Below are 18,963 nucleotides of genomic sequence, written 5' to 3' on the forward strand. Positions count from 1 at the left end.
AAGGAGCTGCATAGTTGGGGAACTTTTCAGTCTAGAAATTAAAAGGTGAAGTCTTCTTTGAGAGAGCTTGATTCCCCCCCCCCCTCAGGAAAAGAACAGTAGTTCCTGCTCTTTAGCAATACTGTAACAGAGTTTGTTAGACTTCAGAACAGAAAGCATTCAAAACTGCAGGGACCCTGCAAGTTCCCACTGAGCTTAGTTGGCAAAAATATCTGGAGTCTAAGAGGAGCATGTAGGCTACATTTTCTGACATTTAAATCTGTGAGCTGCCTTCCGTTCAAGTGTGATTTGTATGTGTTTGAGGTCCGTTTGTTTTCACTTTCTTTCCTACAGCAAAAAGTGCCATGACTCAGAAATAAGACATAGGTATAATATGCATATGTATTCCCTAAGTTCCATCCCCAGCTTCACCTATGAATATTGTAGGGCTTTTTATGAGTTAAGAAGTTTTCTTCCTGAGATCTGCTTGACAGTCAGAGGAGTCAATACTGACATAAATAGACCCACTTAGGAACTTGATATATGTATGAACTCTGATCTTTAGAGGCTCTGCTTCAACTGCTCCCCTCAGATGAAGACAGGTAGATAACTCTTTGGGAGAGGGCGTTCTCTTTTGTTGGTTATGGAACAGTGATGCCAAAGAGCCTCTGGCAGCCTTTTAGGGTCTTTTTGGCACTAGAGTCCTTTGAAATATTTTGTCTGGTATCTTAGTGTGAAAATACATTTTAATGACCTTATTTTTAACAGCTCTTATTTTTATAGTATTTTAATGTTTTTGTTTTATGAATCTCATAAATTGTATTATAGGACAGGAATAAAAATACAATAGTAAATACATATTTTTACTTAAGGATCAGAACAATGTTTCTTTATGGTGTTACTATATAATAACTATTAACTTGTAGGTTATGCAAAACTACCTTTCAAATGGTTTGACTACCTCAGGGAAACAGGTTCAGTAGCAGCCCCTGTCAAGTTCTTTAACAAGGTAAGCTGGCAACCAGACCAGAACATTCAATCATTGTAACATATCTATACTTTCTTTAATTTGTTTCCTGCTTCCCCTCCCTGAGTCGGAAGTTATCTATGTCTAGCTATTATAGAAAATGTTTTAAAAATAGAAAAAGGAATCTGTGTGAGGTATAAATCTTTTCTGCTGATTAAGTGTATATATTTTAAATCATGAAACTTTATGGTGATTGAATGGAAAGATAATACTGTAGCATGGCACTCTGTTAACTCTAGAAACTCAGCTGGAATTATTTTATAGAATATGAATACCTTTTGTCAGAACAAGAATTATGAATTAAATATAGTGATTCTTGGTACGTTTGCATCTCTCCTTTTCTCTAAAAGTTCACAGTGCATTACCTGAGCCCCCCAATCCCCATAACAATGAGTTAGCTGAGAGATAGCCAACAGCCCAAGTCATTTAGGAGTTTCCGGATTAAATGGGAATTAGAATTTGGGTTCTTCTAGCCAAACTTGGCTGATCTTGAAAAAGTTAAGCAGGTTTGGATCTAGTTAGGATTTGGCTGGAGGGTTATGAGAAGTGCAGGGCTATAAACTGGATTGGGAAGTAAACAAATAAAATTATTCTGGAAGAAGGTAGCACCAAAGCTCATAAATGTGTCCATAAAATCACTAGGTAGGGCTGTGCTAAGCAAAGTATTTTTGCATGAAGAAAGCATTCTGTTTTGAAGTTTTAAAGCAGCCACCTCCTTTAGGAGGCTCACGTGGGAGCTCTGAAGATTGGACTTCTGGCTGCTCTAAAGTATGGAAATCTGCTATGCATGAATATGCAGGCAATCAGCAACATAATTTGAATAATCAGCCCAACCTACTTCTCCAAGCTTTTGTGGGTAAAATAGGAGGGAGTGCTATTATACCATCTTAAGCTCTATTTGTCTATCAGTGAGTAATTGTATGAGTACATAGAAAGAAAGGAAAAAAGAAAAAAAAGAATGGAAAAGGAAAATTACATAAAAATATACATATTAAAAATAGCTTAGTTTTTAAAAGCAGCATAACCTTGACTGATTTATGTCAAGAAAGAACTGGTTCATAACCAAACATATATATAATCAATCCAAGTTTGTAAACCTGGTGTGGCACTTTTTCATCATAAAATTATAATCTTTTTTATTATGCCCCAATCCATAGTTATGCATGCAGTGAGAAATTCCAGATTTTTTATTTGTAATTCAAAGTCACATTCACATATTTAAACCAAATTACTCTTCCTATAGCTATATAACAGGTTTATGGATATAACAGGTTTATGGAAACCAAAATGGGACAATAGTGGAGCAAGTCCTTATCATATGTATAGGTATTCACTCCATTTTATACTTTCAGCATATTGAAGTTGCTAATCTTTTTTAAAAATTATCTGAAGTGTCCAATAGATATGAAAAATATTGTTCCTTTCATTGGAACTTCTAAAAAGTATGAAAAATATTAAATATTGAAAATGATTGCTACCATTTTGCTTTATATGATTCCAGAACAATAAACTTATTTACTTATTTGTAATAATAAACTTGTTATAAAAAAAAAATCTTCACCAGATATAAACAAAAATTTGCTGGAAAATGTGTAGTCTGTTTTTGTTTTGCTGCCAAACAAGCTTTACTGAATAGCTCCAACCTCTGAACCATTTCTGGAAGCAGATCTGGAAGATTAATTATCATATTTGCATTATATTCCAAGGATCCCACTTGCTGAGATAAATACGTCATATGATCCCCTACTCTAGCTCTTTAACAATTCTTACAGCAGTTTGAACTAGGTTTTTGCACTAAATAAAACCAGAGACCCGCACAATAAGCAGTTTCAATCTCAAGCTTGTGTTTGGCTGCACTAAAAAAATCTTATAAAAATTTCTCCATAAAGACTGATCTTGGCATTGTAAGGTACATTTAAAAATCATAAAGTATTTCTACAAAATAGGCCCTGTAAATGGGTGAATTCATGTTGAATATCTTTGTTTGCTTTCAACACTATTTCAACCTCTGTAGCACACTGTTTATTGGAATTTTCAAGCTAATTATTTTATGTGAATCAATTGCTAAAGTTTTAAACTGCCATTTTCTGATCTAAAGCATCAGATCTCTGCTTCATCTCTTAAAAGAGCTTTTAAAAGGATAAGCAACTTCATGTAGCTTTCTTTTGCTGTACTTTCTCTGGTGGGTCAGGAATAAATTCAATTGAATCTAAACCTTTTGGCTGTTTTTCTTCAGCTACATTAAGTTTTCTGACTTCTGAAGAAGGGTCCTTGTTTTCTTTGTCTTCTCAATTTTAGGCCCATAATTTGTCACCACAGAACAGAACCAAAACTCGTTCCCTGCTTACCAATTAAGCAGTCAAAAGATGAGGAGAAATCTCCCTAAGTTGGGAGTGAACCAAATTTGTACATTGAATTTGTTGCCATACCAACCAGAAGTCCCCATTCCTTCAAGAAGAGGAGATTTGCTTGTGCTAACACACTTTGAAAAGCACTCTTTTCAAAACCCTTGTAAAGCCTAAGTTACCAGAAATCAAGCTTGATAAACAAGTCTTTACCTTCTCAGTTCTACTCCAGTCTTCTGTTGTACAATAATAATTATACCATTTTTTTTCCTTTGTTTCAGCTGAAAGGTATTCTTAGAGCTTAAGGTAGTTAGTTTCAAGTCTTTTTCTGTTGGGTCTGAGGCATGGCTCATCCTTGGATGGGGATGGAGAAGTTTTTAAACCAGAACTCCCATATGATCAAATGTGAGGGAAGCTGGAAGTCAGCAGTATGTGGAGGGCTACATATTCTCCATCTCTGACTTGGGGTCTAGGTGTGCTGTGCCACCAAAGCATTCGTCCATGAAAACCTGAATGGAAGGGAGGGAAAAGATTGTTCACATCTTCTACTTAGTCAGTTCTCTGTAATTTTGGTGAAACAGCTACAGAATGGGGTAAAGGAAGGAAGTGCAAGGTCTAAAGCTGCCACTCAACTTGATCTGTGCAGCAGCCAGCTCCTTTCATTTTCTTCTCACAGGAGGTGAAATGAACTGGAGCCACCTTTTCAAAGGTGATGGGATGGGGGAGGACAGGGTTCTTTTATAACAGATGCAGCAGCATTTTGGAATACTCACCTATGGTCCCTTTGGATCCATTCTATATCCTTCTTTCTTGCTTCTTACCAACTTGGTAGGTGGCAAGAAGGGAGTTGAAGGAAAGATAGGTAAAGCTTGCCTCTTTGCTGCTGTCCTCCATCTCCCCCTTTTCAAGATTCTGTCCCTAAACTGAAACCTGCAGAAATCAAAAGGTCAAGCTTCCCTATTTACTTCAGGATTTTCTGCTTATAAAACTGCTTTTAAAAAGGCCACAATAGGCCAGCAACAAAACAGAAGCTCTGAATAGGGATAAACAGACAGGCAGTGTATTCCAGGAGTTAATCCTATTATGTTAAATGTGAATTATTCCCAGGTAAGGCAGCATTTGGAGGCACTTTTACCAGGAAACAAGCTCATTAAATTCAGTTTAATTGGGAATCAGCCTCATATGAAGACAGTAAGACTTAATTCTAAGTAAATATATACAGTACATAATTTCATATATACATTTATATAAAATGGCCTTGGGAGGTGTTTAAGAAACCATTGCTTTGGGTTACATTGAACATGTTACTTAGCAATATATAACTTAGAGAATACATGTAACTCAGAGTTGAACTGTGGAGTGCTTGGTGCTCTCTGAGCTGGGTTGTTTGCTTGCAGACATTTCATTACCCGACTAGGTAACATCATCAGTGCTAGTGAGTGTGGGGTTTGCTCCCTGTTTATATACAGTAGTTTGCCCTGTTAGTGGGGGTATGGTTTTCTCCTTGGTAATTCCTTGATTAGGGTATCAGGTAAGCAGGGATTAACACCAGACAAACAATCAAGTAGAAAATACCCAAACCAAGGAATATAAGTTTTATATTCATATATATTTATAATTTATATAATTTATAATTTATATTACTTGGCAATATATTTTGGTGTTCTAGAAAGTGGACACTATAAATTTTGTTTTTATATTGGCATACTTTCGAATACTGACTCATGTCTCATATACTGTTTAGATTCCATTCATATTCTAAGCCCATTTGCCTATTACATGCATGTATAATTCAGTCCCACACAAGAACTGTAACTATTTGTTATTCAAACAAGCTTTCCATGGCAATGCCCATGTTACATTTTAAAGTATTACCAAGTTTGTCACATTTTTTTGTTGTGTGCTTGTACTTTGAAAAACATTGCAATTTGAGGACTAATATGAATGAATAGAATTGGTCTAGTCACAAATAGGCAATGAGAATAATGACTGAATATATTGGGAATACTTAAGATCTGATTGTTATAAACTGAGAATTGGGACATGCCCTTGTCCCTGAAATCTTTTGGAGAGAGTTTTTTCCCCTTTGATATCTTTTTCAGAACTTATTTCTCCTAAATGTACATGTGCATATTTTTGTCCCATTCATCTTAACCTGCCTCTACCACATAAAAAAAATTAATCTTAAATCAATACCAAGTAATCTCTGTCTGTGATCTCCAAAACATGGGATTTGTACCCAGACTGCAATAAGTATATAGGTGCTGGTTCTGGGAGATTGAATGCTCATGCTTATTCTGTTCTTGTCATTGCTTGTGTAGTATCAGCAGAGCAGGAATGTCCAGAGGCTAAGAACAGAATGTTCTGTGCTAAGATGAGAAGGCAGAATTTTTGTGAATGTTTTTATAGTAAAGCTTTGATTTTCACACATAATGACTGAGTTCTCACATCGCACTAAGCCATAATGTGATTTGTTTGATGGCGATTCAGCATGTTATATGAAGTCAGTCATGATGAATTATAAATTGTGTTTTAAGGCTTAGTATGATATGGGAATCCATCCAGTGTTTGTTTATTCAACAAACCATAGTTAACAAAATAATAGTTTGAGATGATGTACAAATCCACTTAGTGTAATAAGTTTGATTATTCCCCTGTTCCAGGAAGTTCCAAACCATGGGTTTCACGTTGCAATGAAACTGGAAGCTGTGGATCTCATGGAACCTCGTTTAGTATGTGTGGCCACAGTAACTCGCATAATCCATCGTCTGTTGAGGATACATTTTGATGGCTGGGAGGATGAATATGATCAGTGGGTAGACTGTGAATCTCCTGACCTCTATCCTGTAGGGTGGTGTCAGCTAACAGGTTACCAGCTACAGCCTCCTGCATCACAATGTAAGTAATTGGTGAACTTTTTTAGAATCTTCCATTTCTGATATTTAACAGATTCCTATGGCAATAATTTTGTCTTCATTTTTGAAATTCTGCTAAGTTTCAAGCTGGCTCAATACATTTCAGACACTTGCTTAATAACTCTAAATTGCTGGATCTAATTTGAACTCCCTTCAAAATGTTCTTATAGCTTCAGTTTTGTTTTTTGTTTTTTTTTTACAGATATTTAGAGGATAAGGAGTTGCTTCATTAAAATGTATTACAATATATATGCCTTTATAATAAAGATGAACTCAAAAGTTTGCATAGATGCATAAGCTTAGTTGGAAAGATCTTTGCTCTAGTGCATGGTTCCAAACTTGCTCTTCCTGACATTTATTCAGATTTTTTAATTTAGTATATAGCAGAATAGGCATTCCCCTCCCATAAATATTAGTTTTCTGGATTATGGTAATTTTGGTTTTCTAAATAAAAAAATCTGTTCCATAAATATTGCTTCCTATTAAAAGCCTTACATACTGGAGGTGGGCCAACTTCAAGTTTGCACAACGTATTGTGCTTTCTCTACAGACCCACAAGACCCAACATCTAGAATCAAATGCAGATCCCTGGTGCACAACCTCCCAGTTCTCAGTACTCTTGGCTACTTAATTCTTAATAATATACAATATCTTAAGTTGCAAGGCCTCATGTTAACCTTTGCCTATATTCTTTCTAGTTCTTCATATTACTCTGCCTTGTACCTCCACTATTTCCTTAATTTCTTTTCTTTTCTTTTTTTTTTTACCTCACTGTGTGCTTTCTCTGTACTCTTTATCCACTAATTTTCCTCTCTTCCCAACAAACATAAAACTTCAGCTATCCTTAAGAAAGATTTTTTTCCTGGAGCCTTCTTTCCTATTAACCTAATTTTATTGTATGTACTAGAATGATAGGGGGAAAAACCTGGCTTTGCAAGGCAATGTACAAATTTGAAAATAAAAAAAAATCAGTAAGTAATGTATCAGTAAGTAAGTGAGTCTTGGGATGATAATTGCAAATACCAGCACCAGTGTTTAGGATTGACATTGTGTAAGAGAAAATTCCTGATAGGTGGAATCCACAGAATACATTGATGGCAGATGTGAGGTAGGAAATAGCAAGATAATCCCTATCAATAATGATAGGAAGAAGCATTTTGCAGGAAAGTTCTCTAACTTTCCCATAAAAAGTTGAATCCATCTAAACGTTTGCCTTCAGGATACACTGTGCCACCTCACACTGACACCCCTGAAAAGTATAGAAAAATGTGGGTTCAGTAATGGTGGCAGCACTTGAACAATTGCCAGAGCAGTTGCCATAGCAGATGGATTACTATTCTCTCAGCTGTTTTTGGAATGTGTCTTCCTCCTATTCTGATCAAGTTGAGGAATGGAATGTTTAGAAGGACTCTAGTTTAATTTTTTCTTAGAAGTTACAGTCAGGGAGTGCTCCAATGCAAGTAGATGTGTTGAAGAACAGATGCCGTTACAAAGTAATTCAGCACAGAGACAGAGCTCAGCCAGATAGAATGAGGCTGTATGGATCTATCCTTCTGAGAAATGGGTTCTGTGGACAGGCTGCAAGGTGTACTTTTTCTAAAGGGGACCCAAAAAGCAGGCAGATTTATTTCTCCTAGCCCATTTTATAAAATTTTAGTGGAGGCTGAGGAAAAAAATGGGAGGAACTCTAGAATATTTTATACAAATATATAAATGTTTTAAATAACTAAAATTTATTTTTATTTGATTATACTGTAGATATTTTATTACAGATTACTGATCGTAAGCCACCGATAGTCAACTCATTAATAATGAATTATTTATTAAGTAACAGATAGGTAGCAGAACTTGTTAGTGGCTTAGCTAATAAATGGAACTCAGTCCCAGGTGCAAAAAGCCCAGGAAGAAGAGATTTAGAACATTCAAAGAAACTCTGCCTTCATGAACTGGGGGCTCCTATCACAATTTCCAAGATTCTGAACCTTAACCCTAATTCTTTTATCAAAATTCCTTATTGAAGTCTGTGTGATTCTTGCTTCTGAATGAGCTGTACTGTACAAGTCTTGACAGCCGGAAAGAATCCATGAAGTATTGTTCACCAAGGCCAAAGCAGGCAGTTGGTGATAATTTACTGTTACACTGAATGGTTATGGAAAGGGGGCTTAAGATGCAGCAAACATAGAAGTCTCACTGAGAAGGTGCTGAGTGTCTGTTATTGAAAATCTATAATGAGATGAGGGAGGAATAAAATGTTGTTAATGGTAAGCCTAAAAAGATGAAGAGAAGAAAGTTGACAATGATCAAAAGAGAAATTATGTCCTTTTTTCTCAGCTGTGTTGAAATAAGAGGAAGAACATAATTACTGTTGCGATAATTGAAAATTAACTGAAAGGAGAGTAAGAATTATGCCCAGGGACATGTGTAGTATAAGGCATAGCTTCCTACAAAAGTTCTCCTTGGCTATAAAACGTTCTCCACTTACTGTGGAGATGCACCACCCATATGGCTGTTGCAAAGAGACCGTGATGAAGAACTAGAATGCTGTTGTCTTTGGTATTTCCAAATTGAGTTTGCATCCCCCCACACTTATCCTTGTATTCTTACTCTATAATACTTTCTACTTACAGCTTTGTTTTGTACTAGTTGTGTGCAATAAAACTCCAGTGTTTGATTATGAATATTCTGGGTTCTATAAAATACATTGATACAGTCATTCCAGGAATGGATTCATCATTTTTGCTAAGGATTCCTCTGGTACAGGCTGTGGTTGATGTCTGTATCTGGAACACAGCAAACCATGCCCTGTTCTGAAAAAAACACTTTCAGAAAACAACTGCACCCAGAATGGCCAGATCTAGAAGAAAAAAAGAATGTTCTAGGAAACGTAGAATATTATCTGTGACCAGACTACAGAATTTTGTACTTCCCTGTGGTGTAGTATTTCTGCTTGAATGCTTTTCCTTCAAAGTTTATATCTTCTGATTGAATTGTAGTACATGCATTTTACCATCTATCTCAACATTCTGACTGCAGGAGGAAAGAGATTTTTGCTCTTTCCTCCTGCACTGCAATCTTGTCATAGTACCAGTGCAATCTAATCATAACTGTTCTATACTATAGCCTGAGTAGAATGGCTCATTTAGATATGCATTGTACTGGTCACATAAAAAATGCACAGTTTAAAAGATTGTGTAAATTAGCATGTGTAAAATAAAATAATTATTCCCCAATAAGCTTCAATTTTTGCCTGATTAGAAAAGTAACAAGAGTTTTCTGTCCTGCCCAACCCAGTTCTTAATTTTCAGCTGAACCATTCTGGTTAGTCAGAATATTAATGTGAATCATTAAAACCATTAAAATGGCTCCATTACTGTGGTTAACATCTATTCTGTCTTGTGCCCTGTGATTTTTTTTTACATTTTTTAATATTGACCGTTTTTTATGTTTATTGTTTTATTAATTGTTGTATGCCACCCAGTCACCTTGTGTGAGATGGGCAGCCATATAAATTGATATAAATAAATAAGGCTGTGCACAATTTGAGTAGGCATTGGCCAAAAAACTACATTGCATATAAGTGCTTCTGATAGTATTGTTATTGGCCAGGTCATTTTATCTGTAAATATTTTTTATAGGTGTGCTCTTGGGTTCACGGAAGACTCTGTTTTCTAAGTATTTTGAAATATGCTATAAAGTTGTGTTAAAGCAGTATCTTCTTTTTTAAAAAAATTTCAGCTTCAAGAGATAGCCAGTCAAGTTCATCAAAGCAGAAGAAAAAGTCTAAATCACAGCAGTACAAAGGACACAAGAAAAGTGGGTAACAGAATTGATTTTTTTTTTTTTTACTCTACATTAAAAATCTGTCATTTTCTCTCAGGACATTTGTGTGTGTAAATGCTATTTTGGGGAAAGTATCTTTCAAATGTAGATATTTACTATGGCATAAAGGAAACTACAATAAGATATATTATTTTTATAGTGTGACAGTTTATTTTTTCTCTTCTGATCATATTTGAAATAAAAATAAGATGGATGAAATACGTCATTGAGCAGGCTTTTTCATAAAAGTACAAAATTACTGTAGTCTCTTCAGCTTCACACAAACTCTGCTTAAGGCCAAAAAAAAAGCATTTTTTAAAATAAAAAGATGGGCAAGTTGTGTGGAGTGAAAGTTGAACATATATACTTTTTGTTGAAGAAAAGTTCCTATTGAAGAGGAAGTTTATGTCAACATTTCCTTGCCTGCACTGACATTAACTCTGATATTCTTTCTGTATTGTTCCATTTAGTCTTCATACTGGTATCTCATCTTAAAGATGAGCATTTTTGGTGGCATTTAAAAAGGCTGGCAAGATTAATGTATGAAGTTAAATCTGTGACTCTGACAAACATTGGAAAGACCCTTTCTTCTCATAGGAAACTGCTATGAAGTTATGCCAGTCAGGTTAAGTTTTTAATTTAAAACTACATTTTGAATAGAAACACATTGAGGTAAAGTTTAATTTTCTTAATGGCTCAGTCCTCATGATATTTTAGTTTAATTTCAACCTGCATAGACTTCACTGAATTGAACTGACATTCTTGTGGTGGCAGCCTCATGCATGTTTACTTCTGAAAATAAATCCACCTTGACTCCAGATTGCAAAATCACAGTTTAGCAGACAGGAATAAGCAAGTTGATTGATCATGTTTGTAAAATACTTGAACAGTTTGATGCTGCTTTAAATTCCTGGTTCATAGATAATATGAAACTGCATGTTCTGTTTTGGACATCATGACTATCTTTTCATTAAACTAAGAGGAGAGAGGGAAGAAATGAGTGGTGCCATTTTTCTTTTCTAGGTTCTAAACTACAGGTAGTCCCCAGTTTAAGTACGAGTTCCATTCCCAAGGTCTATCCTTAAATCAAATTTGTATGTAAGCTGGAACGGTATTATTGTATAATACTGTATAAGTAGAACTGTGTAATGAACTCAAACCATTGTGTATTTAATTGGAATCATTGTGTATTTAACTCAAATTTTGCTCCAGTAGGCTCTGTTCTTAATTATGGGTCGTCCGTAATCCAGGTGTTCTTAACCTGGGAACTACCTGTACAGTTTGGCAAACTGAGTGTTAAGCATGCAAACTAGGCCAGGGGAACTTAATTTTGGAATAAATGTGCATGAGATTGCACTGCACAAAAATCTCAGTACGATGCAGAATGATCTTTACTCATTTATTAGCAGTTACTAAGAAGCCTCATTCAAATTGGCATTTTTTAGAAAGCTATTTGAATGATTTTGTAATAAATTTAATTTGTGTACATGTAAGCATTAAAGATGCTGTGACTTAAACTGAAAACATTTGTGAAGGTACTATCAACAATAATAGCTATAAGTATATATGGGATTTCAGGAGCATGTTGAAAACTGCCTTCATCATACTTTCCCAATCTGATGTTCTCCAGCTGCATTGGGAGTACAACTCCCATAATTTCTACCCAGTACTGGAATTTTGAGAATTGTAGTACCATCACATTTGGAAGGCACCAAATTGGGGAAGGATAATTGGGTTCATAAGAGGAAAATATGTGTCCCGTTTATATTAAAACAAAACAGACTAGCAGATTTATTTTCTGTCATTGAAGATGGAAGGTTATAGTCCTAACTGCTTCATCAATGCTTTTTAACTTGATGCTCATTACAATATTTAAGTCTGATAATAGCACCAAGGTTAAATGCCACTTGTTCACTACAGTTGTTAATAAATGTTTGCAAAGTGTGAACTTTATTACAAAGTGGCCATGTCAAAGAGCCAAAACAATAAAATTGTATTGTGACTCAGATTTGTAAGCATGAGAACCATCTTCCAGTACTTTTTTTCATGGAAATTTAATAAGAAAAACTGGGATATAAATGCATCCTTTCTTGCTATTGAAGGTGAGATGCTATTTAACTGGGAAACCAGTGTTGTGACATGTAATTTTTGAGGGGGGTAATCTTTCAAAATTCTACTGTCACATAGGCAGGACCAAACCTATGAATGATTATCATATTGTCATGAATTTTGATCCAAATTGGACGACAATTTTGTATGGTATAGATCTGTATGATTGGGTCCACCCATATGGTAGCAAGATTTTAGATATTACAAGTGTGCTATGGTAGGAATTGGTCCAAAAAATAGGTCCTTGTCACTGGTACAGTCTCTAAAAAGCATCCAAAGTAACAAATGAAACTTTTTGAAAGATAGGTTGGCTATTAAGCTTTCTTCTTGAAACTTTGAAATCTGTTACTGGAACATGTTCATCCCCAAAGGAACCAAACAATTTTTTCGTTTGGAGACGTTAAGGATGTATAATAGTTATTCATAAATACCTTTGAAGAATAAGTCTTAAAAACATATTCAAATGTAGTAGTAATTACATTCTAGGTTTAGCATTGAAAGGGTTTAAGCTGGAATTCACAACTGCGGTGGTATCTTTTTATACCAGATAGTGTAAGAAGGAATGGTATCCCTCAGGCATGCTAACCAGGCCTTTTCCTTTTCACTAAGGATAATGAAGGGGATAATGAAGCCCTTCATCCCTGAAATCAAAGGTTAAGAGCTCTGCAATCAGAATATTATTCCCAGACAGCATAATCACCTTTGAATTTAGAAATTAAAAACTAGTTGTGTCTAAGGGGATAAGTAAGCAAATAAGTCTGACTTTGGCAAAAATACTGGGAAAAATGGGTGCCTGACTATTGCCATTTAGCCCTACAGCACTTCTAATAGCCTGAAAAGTTCTGACAGTCCCATTCCAGTTCAACAGAGAATCCTCTTTCCCTCAAGAGAAAGAATGTTCATCACTTTTGTCAAAATCTTGCATACCTGGACTTTGGAGTCTAAAAACTAAAATTTAACATTTCTGTTTGGAGTCTGAATGTTTCGGCTTTTCATGGCATGAAGCTAGTTTGAATTAAAGACCCCAAAGACCAAATGAGTAAGAGTGACATTCTCAATTTTAATTTCAGTACCAAATACATATCTTAATGTACCATCTTGCCCTTCTATCACCCCAGTTACTTAGACAATTGATTATTCTCTGTAGTAATGAATTTCTCTAATTTGCCTCAAAACAGAATATGAACATAGACACAGTCATAAAATTATATGTGGAACTTGATTAAGGCTATAATTATTGCTCCTTATATTGCAGATCACTTAATTGATATTGACAGTCATCTTTGTTATTACAGTACACTAGCTTATTGTTTATCCAATTCTGACAACCCCTTGCATATATTTTCAAAGCTACAAGGATAAGAAGAAACCTGGTAACGTGAAGATCAGGTTCTAAAAGAAACTTGGTACTTTCTGCTACTTCTCCTTATCTTAATTGCCTGACTCTTTATGAAAAAACAAAAACGTTGCTTTGTCTCTGTATCATTGTGAAGAGACAGAGATGATTAATTTAAAACTTTTATATGGAGATTCTTGTGCAACAGTATTTTTTACCTCTCTGTAGCTGGTTTTATTTTTAACTCATTTACTGTTATCTCCTTTGAACTGACTTAATCTTGCAAATGGAAAAGTCTAAGTGCATTTGGACTGCAAACTGGAAGAAAGTTTTTTTTATATGTATTCAGCCTACCTCTGAATGCAAGAAGAGAGCAACTGAATGGGCAAATTGTCTTGCATAATGTATCCTTGCTCTCATCCAAATAGTAGTTGGAGTTGCCAAAATAATTTATTTTTTAATAAGAAACAGAATTTTGCTTATTTTTCTAAGATATCAATTGTAAAATTGTGAGAAATTTCTTAATGACATTTCTAAGCTTTATAAGAAGTTATCAGTTTGAAGTATAAAGCAGAGTTGCCTTATTAACCTCAAAACAAAAGAGACTTTAAGGATCTCTGAATCTTTATATTGTATGATGCAGTACATATTTTTAGTTAAAGAGTCCCACATCTTCAGGGGTTTAAAACAACTAAATTACAAAAACCAAGCCATTGTCCATTTCCCTTTCCAGGGGATGTCAAATAGTATATGTTCTTACACATAAGTTACGTGGTAAATGCAACTGGCCTGGCTTAACTTTTTTAATTCTGGGAAGCACTTCTCCCATGGTCCTTGGATGGTGTTCCCACATATATTTTTAACAGAATATATTAACAGGACAGAACAGAATATATATTTGGGGCTAGTCTATATTTCTCAAAGGACAAGTGTTTACAGATATCATACAGGGAATCTCTGCTTATCAGAAGGTTAGCCTACATGGGATGTCTTTATATCTGGAATTACATTTGGTTTACATATTTTAACATGCCAGTGTTAAATCAGAGGTATAGGTGATTAAGAGCACTATATATAATCAGCAGCATCCATAGAGGTGGGGCCCAAAAGAAGCAAGACTGCAGATATGGTGGACACCATCTTGCCTGTTTTGACCCCCCCAAACACCACTGTATATAAAATCACTTTTCTCTACAATGTTTGTACAAAAATAATTTCTTAAAATGAATTAATTTGTTAACATTTTGTTAGAGGTGTAAATTAAGGTTGACAACACAGTACACTGCAATAGAGGGATGTCTCATAGAATCCTCTGATTATGCCACCAAACACCAGAGTTAACTTCTAAGAAAATCCCCTTGGCTTTAATTGATGGAGATTAGGACATACACGGTCAGATAAGCACAAAGTGGAGGCCATTCTTAGTGAGTACTTAGTCTTGAGTTACCTTAATGCACTGATATAAGTGTTTTACTTTAGTTTGACTTGATGTTTAGAGAGGAAGATACCAGTTGGGAAGAAGCCTATCAGTTTGTCGAGCGGCCTCATGACAGGTGGGGTACGGAGGAGCTTCTCTGGTGATGAAGAGTTGACTCCTCAGTATCGAACCCTTCCAGCACAGACATCCCTGGAGGCCTGCCAGCCTCCCCGGACTAGCAGAGAGTTCAGTCCCTGCCTCAAAACAGGTAATTGGTCATGTAAAAAACAAAAAACAAACTCATGATATGAGAGGAAAGTTGACTGAGGACCAAGCATGGTCAGGCATGTAACATGCTGGCTCACTGCCACCCTCACTTTTCATTTAAAAATGGCAAGAACATTCATATCAGCCCATGAGCCCATCTCATTGAATTAATCATAAGTGTTAAGTCCCTGATTTATATGTAGCCAAAGAATTCACCAAATTCCTTCCCAAAGCAAAAAGGAGGTAGAAATAGAGTGAATGTATTGAGGCAAGAGGGTTAAGTGCTGAGAGGCTGTTAGTATTGGCCTTTTATCTTCTGGGCATTGTATCTGAACAGGACAGTAAACTTCTGTGTGGAAGAAGAACTTTTTGTTCGGTTGGAGGGCTTTTGAAATGTTATAGCTTAATGTGATTCAGTGCTTTAAAAAACTAGTCATATTTTTGAGATCTGAAAATTTATTGGAAAATGAGAAACACTTGTTTCTGTATAAACATTTGACCATTTAGACAAACCAAAGAAGAGAAAAATAGTATATCAGTATGACTTGAGGCTCATTTAAGGTTCATACAAGGTGCATTAGGCTGACACAAATGTCAGTCTGGGTTGAAAGTGCTTAGGTAATAAAAATGTATTAGGGAGGCTATGTTGCTTCAGTTTCTGTCAGTGGAGAACTCCACTCATCATTTTTTTCTCACTTTAGTGGAATGGGTAGCACTATATGAGGAAAGAATATGCTTGAATTTTTAAACACACTGACTTATACTTTAGCCTAATAAAGGTGTGTAGTTGAAAAGGTTCCTTTTCTTGAACATTCCCCATAATGCAGAGTCTTGGCTAGATCATGGATTTCATCCCACGTATAACCTGATTGAGATTTGAAGTGAATCTTACCAAACATACCAGATTCCGTGGTATGTTCTGTTCCATTCTAAGAAAACCTTCTATCTTCTACCTACTTGGCTGGACCTGGGCACTGCTATATCATGTGCCAGTGAATAGATAGGTACGTGTCCCAGTTCGTAAAGATCTCTGCATAGCCTACGGTCTGCATGACATGAATCAAACTTTGTCTGCTGTCTGCAAATAGCTATCTTGTTATGCAGTAGGGAAGGCCTATTTTGTACCATGCAACAAGTTGCACGTACCTGGTAGGCTCTACTCAATGAAGAACTATGAATTCTGATAAAGTAATCAGTTGTATTAGTTTCTGCTGGGACGAAATAGAAGAACTTAGGTGTATTTTGTTTGGGATGTATTTGATTTATCCATATGATTTCTCACTACATCCCTACCTATAATTATTTTCTCTTACTTGAGTAATGCTAGCTATTGCAGCATGTTATAATTACTAATAAAAGGAAATGTTTCATATCTGGCCAAGAGCTTTATTTTCATGAATGCTACACTTCATGTTTTCTTCAAAACAATCAAGAAACGTAAATCCTGTACATTATACATCCCCATCTCCCTCCCATTACATTTCTATAGTGCATTGTACCAAGATACTACACTTTGCTACTTCAAAAGCTCTTGTTTCCTGGAATAATTATGCTTCTAATTATGATTATGTTTGAAATGTTAATGTTAAACTTGTTGTATTTCAGCACTGCAAACATAGTCTTCAGGCAATTTTTTTCATGGGAGAGTGGGGTCTTGGAGGATAAAATGCCATCAAGCTAATCTTTTAATATATTATTGTCTTAATATGATTTACCTTGGACATTTAGTAGCAGTGCCTTACACCGTGTTTCCAAGATAGCAAGGTTAGAGATAAGAGACTACTGCAGGAGCTCACTGAGTTTATAAGCACCAGGAAGAAATACATTGCCTTGGAGAAGGAGGAAGGTATCATATAATACTTCAATCAAGGTTACGTACAAAGTTCCTCATATATATAAGAGTCCTGCCTTAGTGTTTGATTTTTCAATACATGTTCTTCCATTGTGGAATAAATCTCTCATTAATCATTCTAAAGAGTCTTAATGCTATACATTGACCATGCTGATGGACCAGAAGCAGCTATTTGGTAGGATGAAATCCACAGCACTTGACAACAATTATTTAGTGCATGGTTGTCACAGTGTGTGGTCTTTCAGACTGCAGTTCTCATTATCCCTCATCAATCATCATATTGGCTAGACCTAGACTTGTTAATCAGTCTCACTTGGAGAGCCACATGCTGGTCGGCCATGCTCGTCTTAAGGTAATTCTTTGAACTACTTACTCCTATAAATATTACTTGTCTGGATCTATATCTGAGGTACAGTTTCAGTGGGTCCTTTTTCAACCTCTCTAGCATATTAGTACTTTGAAAGAAATTAAAGTTGCATATGTCTTGTTTTATTTTAACCATTTTCATTTTAAAATGTAATATTTGTATATATTTTAGAAACAAAAAATGTAAGACCAACTGAATCCTTAAAAGTGTTTGTATGTGAAACTCCTAGAACTTCAAAGCATGGATCAGGCTTTAATGGTGCAATGTTGAATTTGATAAAAATCCCAAGTAAGGAATTCTGGAACATGGGCAACAGTAGTCTTTTACAGAAAACATAAAACTAATATTAGTGGTTGAACCCAAGGAGGAAAGCACCTTGATAGGTGGGCTTGTTCCTTTCACCTGTGCCTGCCAGATTGATCAGTTAAGTTAATTATTTTCCATAGCTTTCTTTCAGGGAACTTAAGGTGGCATTTGTAGGCTTCCCAGGTGATCTCCCATCCAAGCACTATTTCAACTCAGATTATTCCAACAAAAACAAAAACAATCTATTATCTATCTTCAGATCATGCCATAAAAGTCCATGGCAATAGATCTTAAATATGCAGGGCTAATACGAGGTGCGAGGATTTGATTGGCAAAAGGATTTCCCAATTCATGGTCCTGCAAGTTATAGTTGAATTATAAAAATTTCCTTTGTAAATGTAACATCTCTTGGAATAAAGAAAAAGAATCAGTACTTCTCCCCCCTCCCAATCTTTAGTTCTGGAATAATTTTCCACAGTGAATCTAATAACCCTGAGAAAAGTTTCCCTAGAATAAGCATAAATGAAACAAATTAAGTAATTAATCTGAATAGGATTCAAATGGGAATAAGAACATTATCATGAGTCACGTGTTTCATTATTGTGAATAATATTGTAGTAATTAATTTCCGTAACAGTCTGTAAGCTATTTTTTATCTCCTTGAGGAAATTGCTTATTATTGCATACTTTTAATTTCATGGTAATATTTCAGATTAACAACCATCATTTTCATAATTAAGTGAAAAAAGGAAAAGACCGTTAATTTTGCTAAGTGAATATTTGTAAAAGAACAGGGTTTGTGCAAACTTCATCATGCTTACTTCCTTTGCTAGAATAAACAGTGGTAAAAGTAATAGAGTTAGTACTGTTTTTATATTTAGGGTAATGGCCTAAATATATTTCTTTGCCCTTAGAATACTGAGCAAACGTGTGATTTCACAGGGGCCTTTTTAAAATATCAAACCAGTATTACATTTTGATTGTTCCTAATAGTATATTTATGAATGTAAACAACTGCATATGTCCTTGCAGAAGTCACATCCTTAAGGATTCTACTCTACCTTAATAAAAGATGTAAAGTGGAGGGGGGAGGAAGGGAGCTAGAGAATCCTAAACAGCGTTCTTATTGCTCTGGGCCACACCAAGAGTTATTGTACCTAAATGATGTTCAGAAATAAACCACCTGTCAAAAGAAATGGCTGTTTTTGGAAATAAAGCCCACAA

General features: G+C 35.4%; 1 protein-coding gene across 3 annotated transcripts in view; it reads left to right on the plus strand.

The window, feature by feature from the left end:
• The window catches only part of MBTD1 (mbt domain containing 1), a 60,554-nt gene that overhangs the window by 31,445 nt on the left and 10,146 nt on the right, over positions 1-18,963 (plus strand). For 2 of the 3 annotated variants that reach the window (XM_007424586.3, XM_007424587.3), the window contains exons 13-15: positions 906-988; positions 6,015-6,249; positions 10,002-10,079. In XM_007424586.3, coding sequence (XP_007424648.1) covers positions 906-988; positions 6,015-6,249; positions 10,002-10,079 — 396 coding nt within the window. Of the gene's footprint in view, positions 1-905; positions 989-6,014; positions 6,250-10,001; positions 10,080-15,026; positions 15,216-18,963 lie in introns of all 3 variants that reach the window. The other variant, XM_088138448.1, reaches the window with a different exon arrangement.

Source organism: Python bivittatus, unplaced genomic scaffold (genome assembly GCF_059951505.1).
Source record: "Python bivittatus isolate LINGU-HERP-01145 unplaced genomic scaffold, Pbiv_v1 ctg000220_np1212, whole genome shotgun sequence".
NCBI classification, from domain to species: Eukaryota; Metazoa; Chordata; class Lepidosauria; order Squamata; family Pythonidae; genus Python; species Python bivittatus.